Source organism: Colossoma macropomum, unplaced genomic scaffold, assembly GCF_904425465.1.
Source record: "Colossoma macropomum unplaced genomic scaffold, Colossoma_macropomum, whole genome shotgun sequence".
Lineage (NCBI taxonomy): Eukaryota > Metazoa > Chordata > Actinopteri > Characiformes > Serrasalmidae > Colossoma > Colossoma macropomum.
The window spans coordinates 22,567,917-22,584,958 of record NW_023494789.1 but is presented as its reverse complement, the minus strand read 5'-3'; the positions used below and the strand labels follow the sequence as shown (position 1 = coordinate 22,584,958).

Genomic DNA, 17,042 nt, shown 5'->3' with positions numbered 1-17,042 from the left:
TTGTTAGACCTTCAGACCACTGTGGTACCTTTGAGGGAACATTTATATTATTTGTACCTTTGTACATTTTTCACATGTTACTGGTTTAAGTAATAAATAATGCATTTTTCATATCAGGAATTAAATTTGCACGTGAGTCAAAATAAAGCATTCACTAATTCATTTGATTTTCACAGGGGCAAATTGAATTCCTGATATAAAAAATTAAACACATACAAGTTAAAATTTAATTTTCATGTGTGTAAACAGAATTCCTGATATCAACAAAAATAGGAAATAAAAGCTAAAAAGACTAATTGTGTGGGGAAAAAATGCCACATGTGAAGCTTTAATTCATGTTAGCAAAAAACGTTACTCCAGTTATAATGAATCAGAAAAAAGATTTGAATGGAAATCTTACATGCTAAAATATATTTCCTACAATTCAAAATTGAATTGATATTTTTATAATTTGTTTAATTTGATATTTTATAATATCAACTGATAAAGAATCTTTGTTTTCTGGTTAAAGTTAAAAGTTAAAAGCATATTTACTGAACAATTTACTATTATTTGTCACCATTTCTTCCCTTAGAATTTGTAGTTCTGTTTCTGAGAATTTTGGTTTTCTTTGTTTCTTTGTTTCTGTTTCATTCATGTACATTTAATCCCCCCAACCAGAGCTTCACCTGCCAGGTCTTTGATATGCATGACCTTATTTACATGTGGTTTTAATTGGCTCTTAATCAAGACTTGCTCTTTAAAACTTCATAATACTATCATTCTGAAAAGAGTTAAGGTGATCTTCAAGCACGAAGACCAGTTCTACTTTACATTTGTATAAATTAAGAGTTATGTTGTCAGAATTTTTTTATAAAGCAGTCATTTCTAGGCAGTAACATATTCCTTAAACATCACAGGGAGGCTGTTTGCAGTTATGTCTGTGATTATTATATTCCCACAAAAAGGAGTGAAGCTCGGAACAAGTTCAGATTCCAGTTCCTCCTCTGTATGTTGTGGACGAGGTTCCACCTCCTTCTCAGATGTTTTAGAGTTACCGTTTACTTGACAGTTTGTGATTGAATCACTCTCTTTTCTTGACTGTGAACAACTCAGGTCTGTGGGCTTGTCTGCGTGGTCAGAAAATTCAAACCTGTGTCCATTAAGGTGTGTGTCATTGATTTGCCAATGACTTGTCCCTGAGTTTGATGCATTTATAATCTGAAAACTCAAGAACTTTCTGGTCTCATCTTCCCACTCGCTGTCTGGTTGTGAGTAGTGCCATTTGTCACCACTCCTTTGATCTGAATGAAGAAGGACGCCCTTTTCTGAAGGCCTTGGGGCCAGACTGGACTTGCCCGTCAACTGCGATGGTTGATCAGGTTGATTAGGTGCTGAATTGTATAATTCCTTCCCTTTGTTTGTAATAGAATGATTCACAGCAGAGTGGAACACTCCATTTGTAAATCCACATGTGGGAAGGTTAGCCTCAATTTTGCTGTCCTTTTCACAATCATTATCAAGGCTGTGCTTCTTAGAGTACCAATTCATTTCCACTGCACTATCTGTGAATTTTAATGGACTCTGTAGCAGCTGCTTTACCCCAAAATCTGCTTCCTCATTTTTAATCTCAGCTGCCTGGCTGCTATTTTCTGCATATTTGCTCATGACGATGACTTTTCGACCAATTTTATTCTTGTTCTTCACAATCTTCAACTTGCTGCTTATTCCATTGGCAGGGGCTTCCTTGGCAACAAGACTGGAGCCAAGTTTTGGCATCTCACCACCACTGAAGTTAGCTGGAAGTTTCTCAAGCTTTATGGTGATGTCTCTTACTTTGCTGAGGCATCCAGTGTCCTCATCTTGAACCCATTTCTGCTGCAGGGCCTGAGGAATGTTCCAGCCTTCTTCAGTTGCCTCCATCTCTTTTACATTCTGGTATATTTTGGGGTCAGGCTGGTAGTAGTGTTGTTTTTCAGTGATCTGCTGCATCCGTGCAGTTTCAAGACAGATGTTATCATCCTGTGATGCTTCATGCAGGCCAGAGAGGATGCTGGATCTACGAGTAAATGATGGGACCTGAAACAAAACAATGATTAAACTGCCGTTCAGATACACTGGCCTAAACAAATAAGGTGCATTTCAGTCGCCCTAATAATTTCCTGCAAAGTGGACTACACAGGGTTTTTAACATTTAAAGGGAGATTCCAGACTATAGAGTGAAAATGTTCTGCTTGAGGGGAACTTTGCAGGGAGTAAAGGTTATTTATTTTTTATGATTTGCAATGATTTGCAAATCTTATAGACCCGTATTTTATTCACTATGGAACATAAAACACATATCAGAAAGTGAGACATTTTACCATTTCATGAAAAACATTAACTCATTTAGAACTTGATGGCAGCAACACATCTCAAAAAAATTGGGACAGGGGCAACAAAAGGCTGGAAAAGTAAGTGATACTAATAAAAAAAAACAGCTGGAGGAGCAATTCGCAACTGACTCACATGACTGGGTATAAAAATAGCATTTTAGAGCAGCAGAGTCTCTCAGAGGCGAAGATGGGCAGAGGTTCACCAATCTGCAAAAAACCGCATCAAAATATGGTAAAAGAATTTCAGAAAAATGTTCCTCGAAGTAAAATTGCGAAAACTTTGGATACCCCACTATCTACAGTACATAATATCAAAAGATTCAGAGAATCTAGAGAAATCCCTGTACGCAAGGGACAAGGCCAACAGTCAATATTGGATGCTCATGATCTTCGGGCCCTCAGGCGGCACTGCACGATTCTGTACTGAAAATCATTGCATGGGCTCAGGAAACTTCCAGAAATCACTGCCTGTGAACACAGTTCGCAGTGCAATCCACAAATGCAACTTAAAGCTGTATCATGCAAAGAAGAAGCCTTATGTCAACACGATCCAGAAACGCCGCCGTCTTCTCTGGGCCAAATCTCATTTAAAATGGACCGAGGCAAAATGTAAAACTGTTCTGTGGTCAGATGAATCAAAATTTGAAATTCTTTTTGGAAACCACAGACGCCATGTCCTGCAGACTCAAGAGGAGAGGGACCATCCAGCTTGTTATCAGTGCACAGTTCAAAAGCGTGTATCTCTGATGGTATGGGGTTGCATTACTGCCTATGGTGTGGGCAGCTTACATATCTGGAAAGGCACTATCAATGCTGGACAGTATGTAGAGGTTCTAGAACAACATATGCTCCCATCCAGACAACGTCTCTTTCGGGGAGGGCCTTGCATATTTCAGTAAGACAATGCTAAACCACATAATGCATCCATCACAACAGCACGGCTTTGCAGAAGAAGAGTCTGGGTGCTGAATTGGCCTGCCTGCAGTCCAGACCTTTCACTAATAGAAAACGTTTGGCGCATCATGAAATGAAAAATCCAGCAAAAAAGACCCAGGACTGTTGAGCAGCTAGAATCCTACATCAGAGAAGACTGTGGCAAGATTCCTCTCCCAAAACTCCAGGAACTGGTCTCCTCACTTCACTTTACATTTGACTGTTGTTTAAAGAAGAGGGGATGATACACAATGGTAAACACAGCCCTGTCCCAACTTTTTTGAGATGCTTTGCTGCCGTCAAGTTCTAAAAGAGTTAATGTTTTTCATGAAATGGTAAAATGTCTCACTTTCAACATCTTATCTATGTTCTATGTTCTATTGTGAATAAAATATGGGTCTATGAGATTTGAAATTGCCAAAATTGTATGAGCAAAAAAATACAACTGTTTAAGTACAATGTTCATCAACAAACAAAGACTCAGTGAATCTGCAAAAATCGAGGCTGAAAACCACAAATGAATATCTGTGACCTTTGACCCTTCAGAGAGTACTGCATTAAAAACCAGCTTGCTTCTGAGATGGATACTTTGACAACCTATTGTCAATAAACACCGTCTGTCACTGCATCCACAAATGCGAGTTAAGTTTACACTATGCACAGTGGAGGTCATATATCAACAATGCCCAGAAACATTTGACTTTTGTGGTCTCCAGCTCATCTGAAATGGACTGTCCACCTTTCAGACTGTTAATGGACATAGTGGATGTTGTGTTCTCCAGGCTAAAGAAGAAAACGACCATCCAGATTGTTACCAGCATAAAGTTCTAAGTCCAATGTCTGGCATGATGTGGGGGTAGTAGTGGGTAACCTGCACATCTGTGACAGGACCATTAATTCTAAAAGATATATAGGCATTTTGGAACAACATTGACTCTGTCTTTTTTAGAGACACTCATGCTTATTTCAACATGACAATGCCAAGAAACATTCTGCACATGTTACAAGAGCATGGCTGCATAATCAGAGAGTGCTGGAGCTAGCCTGGCCTGTCTGTCTCTCACTGAAAATGTGTGGCACTTTATGAAGCAAATGATATAGCAATAAAGTTAAGTTTGCACAGCTGAAGACTTGTATAACTAAAGAAAGGCAAAAAATCTGCTTTCAAAACTGGATCAGTTTGTGTCTTCAATGCCCAAAATGATTATTAAGTGCTATTTAAAGGAAAGGAGATGTAACACAGCGGTAAACATGCTCCTGTCCCAACTTTTTAGAATGTATTACAGGCATCATATTTGGAATGAATTATTTAATGAATTATTTAAATTTTCTATTAATATTAGCCCATTTAACAGTGCGCTGCACTACAATCTCCAGCATGCACTGCAATGAATGTACACTCTGACCTCCTTCCCCAATTATGGGATGGCGATTATACCACAAAAAGAAAGGATGCCAGTTGTCTAGTTCAAGCAAATAGGGCATTTAAATAGGTGTAACAGTTATTTAACAGTTATCTGTATTATCTGTAGCTAATGTAGCCAGTTGTTATATATATATATATATATATATATATATATTATGGCAAGCCAAACAGGAAATATTTAATGAACATTGATATATATATATATATAATGAACTTTGATTTATATGAAATTAACATTGATATATATATATATATATATATATATATATATATATATATATATATGTATATATATAATGAACTTTGATATATATGAAATTAACATTGATATATATGGAATGAACTTTGATATATATGGAATGAACATTGATATATATACAATGAACATTGATATATATGGAATGAACTTTGATATATATGGATTGAACATTGATATATATTGAATGAAAGTTGCTGTTGAAGGGTTGAGGGTGGCCAAGAAAAACTGTACATCAATAAATGGGCATTAACAAACTCCAGGTGGAGCTTAAAGGAAGGGAATTCTGATAAAGTGACCAGTATCTATATACAGTGATCCCATGGACAGAGTGACCTGAGAGTGGCTGATATATGATGTGAAGACACAGATGGGTGGAGTTTTAATATATACATAATTTGACATGGTGCAGAAGAAGAGTCAGATGAGGCCATAACTTCTGTTTGAAAAATGCTCTTTTATTGAGAGCAAGGGAAAACAATGGCACTTGAAAAGCAACTGAAAATTGCCCTACTCTTTCTTCTGATGGTCACCAAACACAAACACACTCTCCCTAACTCTGAGCTGGACACAAAATAACAGAGTAAACACATACACTGTAACTGAAGAACAACAACATAGCAACATTAAATAACAATCTAAACAGTCTGTTTGTTTGGGGTGCAAGGCTCCAACACACACAACCCCAGAGTCCCTCTCTGTCTGAACAAAACATTTTGTGAATTATATTATTTATTTTTTCATCTCAATGTTCGATCCATGTAAATCAAGCTTCATTCAATATATATATACACATTTTCATTCAATATATATCAATGTTCACTCCATATATATCAATGTTCATTCCATATATATCAATGTTCATTCTATATATATATATATATATCAATGTTCATTCAATATATTTCAATGTTCATTCAATAGATATCAATGTTCATTCAATAGATATCAATGTTCATTCAATAGATATCAATCTTTGTTCTACTGAGATATATTGAATGAATGGTGATTATATACAATGAACATTGATATGTATTGAATGAACTTTGATATATATGGAATGAAAGTCGCTATTGAAGGGTTGAGGATGACCAAGAAAAACTACATCATTAAGTGTGCAAGGCTACAACACACACACAACCCCATAAGCCCCTTTCTGTCTAAACTAAACATTTTATGAATTATATTATTCATTTTTTCATCTCAATGTTCGATCCATGTACATCAAGTTTCATTCAATAAATATAGATTTTCATTCAATATATATCAATATAATAATATATATCATATTCAATGACATATGGAATGAACATTGATATATATATATATATATATATATATAATGAACTTTGATATATATGAAATGAACATTGATGTACATGGATCGAACATTGAGATGAAAAAATGAATAATATAATTCATAAAATGTTTAGTTTAGACAGAGAGGGACTTATGGGGTTGTGTGTGTGTTGTAGCCTTGTACACTTATTGATGTAGTTTTTCTTGGTCATCCTCAATCCTTCAATAGCGACTTTCATTCAATATATATCAAAGTTCATTAAATATTTCCTGTTTGGCTTGCCATAATCATGTTTAAACTGAGAAATTTTATGTTTCATTGAAAAATCGCATTTTGAATTTGATGTCAACAACGCGTTCCAAAAAAGTTGGGACGGGGGCAACAAAAGACTGGTAAAGTTGTGTAATGCTAAAAAAACACCTAGTGGTTGATTGGCAACAGGTCAGTAACGTCATTGGATATAAAAAAGCATCTCAAAGAGGCTGAGTCTTTCAGAAGTAAAGATGATGAGGGGTTCACCACTCTGTGAAAGACTGCACGATCAAGCAGTGCAACAATTTAAGAATAACATTTTTCAATGTAAAATAGAAAAGAACTTTTGCTTTTGGACTGAGAGGAAGTGGAAAAGTGTCCTGTGGTCCGACGAATCAACATATGAAATTCTTTTTGGAAATCATGGACACTGTGTACTCTGGGATAAAGTCCACTCAGCTTGTTATCAGTGTACAGTTAAAAAGCTAGTATTTATGATGGTATAGGGGTGCATTAGTGAACATGGCATGGGTGACTGGCACATCTGTGAAGGCACCATTAATGCTGAACAATATATACATATTTTGGCAACATATGCTGCCATCTAGATGACTTGCTGTCTAGACCAATCACCACTGAAAACATTTGCCACATTATGAAATGAAACATATGACAAAGGAGACTCTGAACTGTTGAGCAGCTGAAATCCTAAATCAAACAAGAATGGGAAAACATTTCACTTTCAAAACTACAGCAGTGTCTCCTCAGTTCCCAAATGCTTACAGAGTGTTGTTAAAAGGAGAGGTGATGAAACACAGTGGTAAACATTTTTGGAACGTGTTATTGGCATCAAATTCAAAATGGACATATATTTTTCAAAAAACAATACAATTTCTGTTTCAACATTTAATTTATTGTCTTTGTAGTATTTTTCTTTAAAACTATGATTTACATGATTTGCATATCATTGCATTCTATTTTTATTTACATTCTGCACAGCGTCCTGCCTTTTTTGGAAATCGGGTTGTATATAATCATTTTGAAAAAAGGTGCTATTTGTGATGGTAATGATTATTTATTAGTAATTTCAATACAGCCCCACCCCCTGCTCATGACTATAATGGACTATTACATGCTGTTATGTGATGACTCAACTGTGTAAAGACAGACTGGTATGAATAAGCCATTAAAGTGATAATCTATTTTATGGAGAGGAGGTTTACAGTGTGATTTTTTTTTAGTAGACCACTTATGGTCTTATCAGGGGCCTCATTCTTGTCTTTTGCCTAGGGCCACAGAATCACTAAATCCACCCCTGTATACAGTACCCTTCTATAGAACATATGCATATTGAGTACAGCACACTACTCTGAGTCATACTTGTGTAATATTTAGAGTCAGTTATACTCCTTAAATTTCACCCCAATAGACAACTTTTCCCTCTGCTTGCACTGCAGACATTTAGCCACAAAACAGAATTAAATGTTTTGGGGGGTGAACTGCAATATAGCTACAGTGGAATACACTATTTCTCACCAGCTTGAGATGTTTTGGTTTTGGATCTCTTTTCTGATAACACATCATCTGCTCCCGATGCTCCCTGCAGAAGAAGAAAAAAGTGAGGTTCTAATCAAGTCTAGTCAAAGTTTATTTATTTAGCGCTTTTTACAACAGGTGTTGACACAAAGCAACTTTAAAGAAAAATCCGCGTCCAAGCCCCCATGAGCAAGCCAGTGGCGCAGTGGCAAAGAAAAACTCCCTAAGAGCAAGAGGAAGAAACCTTGAGAGGAACCAAGACTCAAAAGGAGAACCCATCCTCCTCTGGTCGACAAATCAGACTTGGTCTACTATTACAGTGATATAAACTGTCTAAGCCTATTCTAATTATTGTTGATAATATTACTGTTATGAAAACATGAAGGTATATTTTTATCTGGCTGGAGCACCTCAGCGACTTTCAACGTGGCAATGTCATAAGATGCCACCTTTCAAACACCTTTCTGCCCTGCTTGAGCAGTGATGATCAACTGTAAGTATACTTGCAAGGAAGTGACAACTTTGTGGTACTTTCTGCAGTTTAATAAAAATAAAACATTTTGTATTAATTAAATTTAAATTAAATTAAATTTATGATTATTTTATTCAGGAATGGCAATGAGAGGCAAAGATTAGTTGCGTATCTGGATTCAAGAGCTCTAAAAGTTATATTTATATTTTCAGCACAAGCAAAACTGAAAGGAAGAAAATACAGCTGTTAATATCACTGGACTTCACCTGTGTGAGAACTGAAAACAAGGAACTGCAGTTCTGTGCTGTTTGTTCGGGGGTCTTTTCAAATGAAGCTTTGAAACCCAACAATTTACACCATCACTCAGAGACTAAACACACTGAATATGTATCTAAACACAGTGTATATGAATCTAAACACAGTAAATATGTATCTATACCTGTTGAATTGAGCTGAACTCCTCAGCTTTCCTCTCTTCAGCCTGACATCCAGCACTCAACAGCTGCCAAATCAAATTCTCATCAGGAGAGTCAGAAACAATCAATTAAATCCACCAAAGCTTTTGTGAACGTTTATATGGACTGCAAGTTGCAAATGTTTGTGAACTCCTGATGCAGAGAAAGGACGGTTTTATTCTGTTAATTCTGGTTTTGTTGATATTCAATAATAATTCAGTTTCCAGTTACCTCAGACAGAGGCATCACACTTGGCTGGTCCACCTTCCCCAAGACCAAGTCCAAATGAGCTCTAGACTGAGATGAGACAGAGACCGCTAGTTTATGGTCTCAATACCGTATTTGAGCACTACAACGCTACATAAAACCACACGAATAGGGACCTCAAGGGAGATGATAAAATACAAGAAAAAATACAAGGGATGCAAATCATTAAAAACATTAACTAAATCAATAACATATTAACTAACTGATCTTTGGTGCTAAAACTCTTTAGAGAAAGCTGCTTTATGGGAAGCTTGGCTCTTTATCTTCATATACCAAAGTTGCAGTAGAAACCTGGCTCTGAGCTCTGTTTAATCTGCATGTAAACAGTCACTAAAGTAACTTTTTATCATTTGAGAAATATCACTAAAGTTCAGCAGAGTTGATCACTGTAATGATCTTACTGGAGAAAACAATCCATCCTCTACATCTTGTACAGAATGCAGCAGCACAGATCCTATGATTCTATGATCTTAGATCTGCAGATACTGACCTTCTGCAAACACCTTCCACAAAATACAGAAAACATAGACAGACTCTTTCTGTTATTCTGCTTCTAAACTGTGGAGTCCAGTTCACCTTTTATTAGACAGTCAAGATCAGAGCTCACTTTTAATAAACATCTGAAAATGCTTCAGCGCTTCATTAAAACTCTAAGTCTCTTTGGTGTTTGTCTTCTTAATCTAATCTGTCATTGCTTCGTATGATTTTAAATAATACTCTTAACTTTTATTTATTTTGTTTTACCCTATATTGCTCTGACTGAACAATAGCCACATCAGAAGAATTTAATTTCTTTTATTACTGTTAAATGTGTCTGTAAACCTGTCTGTAAAGCATTTTGAAATGCCACTGCTATGAAAAGTTATCATTATTAATACGTGTGTGTGTGTATGTTTATACTAGTGCTAAACATTTGCTTCTTATCAGTGAATTCAGTTACTAGAAAGTGCACTTATTGCTGATTGCAGGTGTTCAATTACTCAGAAATAGCTTGTATAATCTCCATAGAAAAGTATTCATCAATAGAACGGGACGCTCTGGAGCAGCCACATGTGAGCCTAAGGTCACCATGTCCAATACCAAGCATGGGCTAGAGGTGTATAAAGCCCAGCATTGGGCTGTGGAGCAGTAGAACTGCGTTCTCTAGAGTGATGGAGCTCCATCCAATACCTTTAGGATGAGTTGGAGTGATCCAGATCTGATCATCCAACAGCAGTACCTGACCTCACTAATGCTAAATTAAATCCTCACAGCAATTTTCCAACATATAATGTAAAGCCTTCCCAGAAGATTAGAGGGTCATACTGCAGTTATAATGAACACCACGCTGCTGGAAATCCAGCTTTGTGTCAGCTGGAGATTGGCTAGTATTTTTTGTGTGTGTGTTTGACAACAAACTGAAAAATACAATCACTCTTATTGGCTTGATATTGAAATTATGGTTGATAATTACAAGCAATAATTTGGCTGCCTGTTTTTAGCTTGTGTACACTCTGAGACTCTTTTATCAATATTCAATCATAAATCAATCAAAATGTATTAAAGCAATCGATAACGCTGCATATTTTACACAAGCCTAATGGAAATTACTCTTCCTGTTTCACAGCCTATACTTTTGTCGCTATTCTTTCCAAAGGCTGTGCACATCACTGGGTCTACTGTTTTTCTCTTAGTCTGTTAGACTATGTAGTCTATTGGAGTAGTTCTGTGTCTAAGAATCAAAATCCATCAAACATTCACAAGATGTGTCTGTTATTTATTTATTTAGTACTAGCCTGTGTTAAACTGAGCACCATTCACTTAAATGTGTTTAATGAAACAATACTGCTATGAAATTTAACCTTGCCTGAAGCTTGTTAAAAATCTTGGTGGGAGGTATGTAGGCATATGTAACATTAAAAAAATCAGAGACTTTTAGTCTTGCCTTAAACAACAGGTAAATCATGTATGTAGTAGGTTTAGTGGCAGATGTGTGATTTCTAAATGATACAGCAGCTGCTTTTAGTTGACACTGTCAGTAATGCAATGCAAGTAATACACAGAACTTGATTTTAAACAGGTTTAAACCATGTTAAACCCTAAACTGCAGATAAGTTAATAAAAGTGCAGTGATAGTTTTATGTCCAGTAGTCAAAAGTTTGAATAAAGAGTTGTTTATAAAAAATATATTTTATTATAATTTTAGAATACTAATAAAGATCAAGACATATGTCAGTGTATCCTCTGAGAAACAGGCTAAGAAACAAAATAACATCTAACAGTCAAATATATGCTGTATTTCATTATTTGAAAATCAATTATGAAAGTAGTTAGTCTAGTGCTTTATTCTGTTTGTATGTAAAGTCGTTTCAGCTTAATCCTTATTCTGTAATACAGTTTGTTTATTTTGCATGATAGTGTACAGCTTTTTGCTTTTATGTTTCATGTCTGTTTGTTGCGCTCCTATTCCAGTGAAGTTTGGGAGTTGAGACCACATTTATGGCTGTACTATTTTTAACATTATTTCTATGTAAGATTATCTGTGTCACTCCAGAAAATGTCTGACTCGATGGCTTCCCTCTCTGCCAGTGTCTTTATTGTTCCTGCATACACACACATACATAATCCATTTTAAGGTTATGTTTGCTGCAACTGCCCATAGCTCTCCAGCACAGTATAAAGCGCTGCTGGGTCTGACTACAAGTACACATTTGGGAAAACAGAAGTTTAAGCGTATTTTCTAGCTCATTCCCAACTGACGCCAAAAAAACGATGCCGTCTGTATAGAACATTGCCGGTAGTTCCGTCAGGAACTAAAGTATTAAATTATAATATGCGCTAATACTTGTCAAAAACGCCGCATTTAAGGGCTATGACTGTTATTACAGATAATGCCTGCAACAATTCCTCTTAGAAGTACACATATCTTCCTAAAATATAAGATTATTCACATTGCTTTGACTCGTTACCCTGTCTGTTTATTTAAGCAGTCATTTAACTATTTATTTATGTTTTTCAGCTGAAAATACCTCTCTCTCCCTCTGCTTGTCTCTTTTGTATTTCTGTCCTCAATGATTACTGAAAAAGCACACTTTAAACATGTTTTAAAAGCATGTCTGTACTAAACCCCAGCTAAAGGGAAAGGTAGCTACTCATACAGTTAGTGAGACAAAATAGAGCCTAATGCACCTGCTGATTTCTTACACTGTAGAAATACCTCGTCTAATCAACCTAAAAAACACTTTATGCGGTAAAAAGCAAATGAACTAGTTTTAATTTTAGTTTTTGAGTTGAATAAAACTGGTTCAATTGAAGTATTTTTTTTAGGTTGATCTGACGAGCCACTCACAGTGTATGTGAGTCTGTATGTAATGTCTGTGAGGGTCAGTGTGAGAGATGTCCTTTGTGACATGATTTGTGGCAGTTAGACATGAATCTTCTCAACATTCTGCCTTTCATATGGGAAAAATATTAGGCCACTACATGCCAGACGCACCACATCAGTCAGAGAGCTGATAAATGTATAATATATACGTTTACATACATAATATACTCGTATAAATTTAATGAAATAAAACTTTTAACATCACTTATCTTGTTTGGCATCACTTTACTAACTCACTAACAGCTCACTGTTTCCGAGCTGAAAGATACAAGGCGTAAAAAACAAAGAAACTAGACTGTCAAATTAGCTGGGGTAACAGGCCATTAGACTGGCTCCCTTTCTCTGTGCAAACTCTTAGCTACATGTGGTTTGTGGCTTTCTGTGGTCTCCATATGGCTTTAACTTAATGTAGTAATGACAAAATACTCAGTGGGGCGCTGTGACGCACAGAGAAATTGAGCAGTGTTCTTCTAACCTACATATTCAGAATTTTGCTAAACTTTACATTTTACTGTATTTATGTTAATTTGTATTTATTTTAATAACAGTGTTTTACTGGGAAAACACACTGCCAGATAAAACATTTGCAAAGAATGCCTAAGATTTTTTGCACAGAACAGGTTCATTTCAATGAGTGTTTTTGAAAAGAAAGATGTACAGTGGAAAACATTTTACTTCTCTAATAAAGGTGGTATTATTCATAATAGATCATTGAAATTTCTTGTGTGTGAAGTCCACTCCCAACAACATTCTTAAAAATGGTCTGCAATGCAGTTTGGAGTGAGACACTTCAATTGTTCTAAATGTTTTGTTCTTATTTCATCTTATTTCAGTCATGCTTTCTCAATATCGCAGCTAAATATGGTTAAAGTCACTAAAGGAAACTGAATTGAACTGAACTGAATTAAAGAGACAGAGAGTGAAAGTGGTGAAAGCTTCCCTCATCCTCCTTCTCCTCCACTTCACCTATTTTGGAAGGCGACCAGCAGGCACGGGTCCAAGATGTTTTCCTCTGGTTCCCACGTGTTATACCTATGAAGAGAAAAAGAGAAAAACAGTGAGACGATGGGGGGAAGGGAGGAATGAGCAGACTCATGAACATGACTAGATTTCTTAACCATACTCTGTTAAACATGGCCATCATCTAAAACAGCTGGCAGAGAGATGCAGAAGAGCAAAGCAGGGGCATAGCCAAGGGGTGGCCAGTGCCACCATGTCATATTAAAAACCTGCTGGCCACTCTGGGGACGCGTTGTTAAAACACACGCAGGTTGAGGTGCAAAGTGTGTGCAGAGCTGTGGGACATTTTTGAGCCCCCCAAAGCAGCCTAATACCGTTTTTTAGACAAACAAACAAAAAAAATTGTAATGATGCCCCGCACTTTGAATATTTTCTTTTTTAACAACTGTTATACACCTGGAGTGTGTTCAAGTGTGACTTTGGGTGAGACACAATCCATTACCGCGCCACACATCAACAATCTGATTGGACACCATAAAATTGATTTGCATAAAGTTTGTCCAGAAGGAGAGAGAGCAGAGAAGTCAGGGTGTGCATCAACGGTCTGATGTGTCGGTTATGTGGGTATGTTGCCATCTCTCGCCACATTATCTCACCTCCTGACTCACTCTGCTTGATGTAATTTGTCAAAAAAAGGAGAATCGTTTTGCATTACATCAGTGCTCAGGTAACATGCATGCTGCTCAGAATTTCAGCACCCCAAACTTAAAACAGCTTCCTGCGTCACTGGCAACTGGCCCATGGTGTTAAGCGTGTATTTCGAGTTAAAGAAAGTGAGACGGTCAGTCATCATCAATAAAGCAGTAAGCAGAGTTGTACTACCTGCTCTGTGTGAACAGTTACACTTACGGCGCATATTCTCCCACAGGGCAGTTCCTGTAATGGTCTAATCACTCAGCACTCAGTAATCAGTACAGCTCGCTGTGTGTGTTAGTGTTTAGGGTAGAACTGCCTAACATTAAACTCATTGTGAAAAGTGAATGTGCACTGCCGTTAGCTTGGCGCTAGCAAAACACAAAAAGGCCAAGTGGTCTTATCAAAATGGCCGTACCTCAGCTATATTTCTATTAACTTTTGAAGTGAAAGACTTCAGAATAGGTGATATTTCATGTCTGATTTGAATAAACTAAACCTATTGCCTGTTATCTCCAAGATTAGGATTGTCTTACATGCCATGGCAAATGACTGAGGACCCACTCAGCGTCACTTTGAATTGAATGTCATTCAGCAGTTAAAGCTAAGGATTTTTTTCAAATCTTCAACTTCTAAAGATACAGGATAACATGCAAAGTTGTGGCTGGGAGAAGTTCTGTTAGTGTGCAGCCTTCATCTACATGGGTGTAACAAAATTTTCTTCTTTTTATAGCCTTGTTTCATTTCAACTACTGTTTGTTGTTGTACTCTGTTAGTTATCTCTGTTCATTGTTTTTATGAATTGTTATATTATATATATACTGTTGTGAATGGCTCTCGATAACAGTATCTGCTCAATAACATGAAATATCTACATAAAGTTAAACATTAAAATAATTCAATAAAAATAAAATAAATTCAATTAAATTATTGATTTAATATATCAGTATCAGCTGCATTAAGACGTTACTTATTGGTTATAATATCAGGCCCAAGAATTCTCTCTCTAATACTACAGCTATTACTACTACACTGTACAAATGGCCCAGTTCCACTTAAAAAAAATGACTTTATGTGGTAACAAGCAATTGAACTAGTTTAATTCAACTAAAAAAATACTTTGATTGAAAGAATCTTTCATTCAAAGTATTTATTTAGGGTAAATAAAACTAGATAATTTACTTGTTACCACATGAGTTAATTTTTTTGTTGTTGTTTTTGTTGACCTGACTATTTTTTACAGTACTGGATTGATTTGAACCAAATTTGAATTAGTATTTGAATGTGAATTTGTCATTTAATTGCATAGAATTTTCTACATGCTCTCTCAGTTTATTGACTGCTCATTTGAAGTTTCCAGTTAATGTTTAATCCTAAATAACTGTCCTCTCTACAGGAGTCTAGCTTCTGTGTTCCTAATGTAAAGCAAGCTGTTTCCTTGAGGTCTGGATATCTTTTAGTCTTTTTCTGGTTGACTGCAAGGGGAGTCTTTCATAAAACACACTTAAATATCAAACTAAATATGTTCTTAAGAAAGGTCTCAACATTTGTGCACAAATAGTTCATACAAATGACTTAAAGGAGAGAAATAGATGTAGTATAGTTACAGTGGGTTCTCTTCTACATGACTGATGCTAGCAAGCTAAATGAGCTTACAAAAGCGTTTATTTTACTTATTTATTTTTATATAACAAAGCACACACATACAAAAAAGCACACATATAATAAATGTTATACTGAAAAGGGTCTTGAAATCAACTCATATCAGCTCATGAGCTGCTAATCATCATATAGTAAGAACCAGGGTCGTAACTAGGATCAAAATTTTAGTGGGGTCCATTCTGCAGAAATGTGACCTACAGCTCATAGTGAATAAAATAACTGCTGAATAAACAGTTATTACACCAACTGTTTCTCCTTTAGGTTTTTTTCCTCCTTTTTACCAATCTACATCTGTTATGCACCTTTTCTTTTTATTTTTTCCTTCCTTATCCCTTTGTTCTTCCATAAACTTTTACTGTTTCATTAACTGCTTTGACTCCAGTTACCCTGTCTGTTTATTTAAGCAGTCATTTAACTATTTATTTATGTTTTTCAGCTGAAAATACCTCTCTCTCCCTCTGCTTGTCTCTTTTGTATTTCTGTCCTCAATGATTACTGAAAAAGCACACTTTAAACATGTTTTAAAAGCATGTCTGTACTAAACCCCAGCTAAAGGGAAAGGTAGCTACTCATACAGTTAGTGAGACAAAATAGAGCCTAATGCACCTGCTGATTTCTTACACTGTAGAAATACCTCGTCTAATCAACCTAAAAAACACTTTATGCGGTAAAAAGCAAATGAACTAGTTTTAATTTTAGTTTTTGAGTTGAATAAAACTGGTTCAATTGAAGTATTTTTTTTAGGTTGATCTGACGAGCCACTCACAGTGTATGTGAGTCTGTATGTAATGTCTGTGAGGGTCAGTGTGAGAGATGTCCTTTGTGACATGATTTGTGGCAGTTAGACATGAATCTTCTCAACATTCTGCCTTTCATATGGGAAAAATATTAGGCCACTACATGCCAGACGCACCACATCATGTCATGGATTAGAGAGCTCCTACAGAATGTATGCAGTCAGAGAGCTGATAAATGTATAATATATACGTTTACATACATAATATACTCGTATAAATTTAATGAAATAAAACTTTTAACATCACTTATCTTGTTTGGCATCACTTTACTAACTCACTAACAGCTCACTGTTTCCGAGCTGAAAGATACAAGGC

General features: G+C 36.0%; 1 protein-coding gene across 1 annotated transcript in view; it reads right to left on the bottom strand.

Moving 5' to 3' along the window:
* Nucleotides 1–771: 771 nt before the first annotated feature.
* LOC118807453 (E3 SUMO-protein ligase CBX4-like) overlaps nt 772–17,042 on the bottom strand; it is a 30,112-nt gene continuing 13,841 nt past the window's right edge. Inside the window, exons 4-5 of the mRNA XM_036569464.1 lie at nt 8,068–8,121; nt 772–2,071 (exon numbers count right to left, since the gene is read on the bottom strand). Of these exons, the coding sequence (XP_036425357.1) occupies nt 868–2,071; nt 8,068–8,121 (1,258 nt within the window). The 3' untranslated portion in view covers nt 772–867. The remainder of the gene's footprint in view (nt 2,072–8,067; nt 8,122–17,042) is intronic.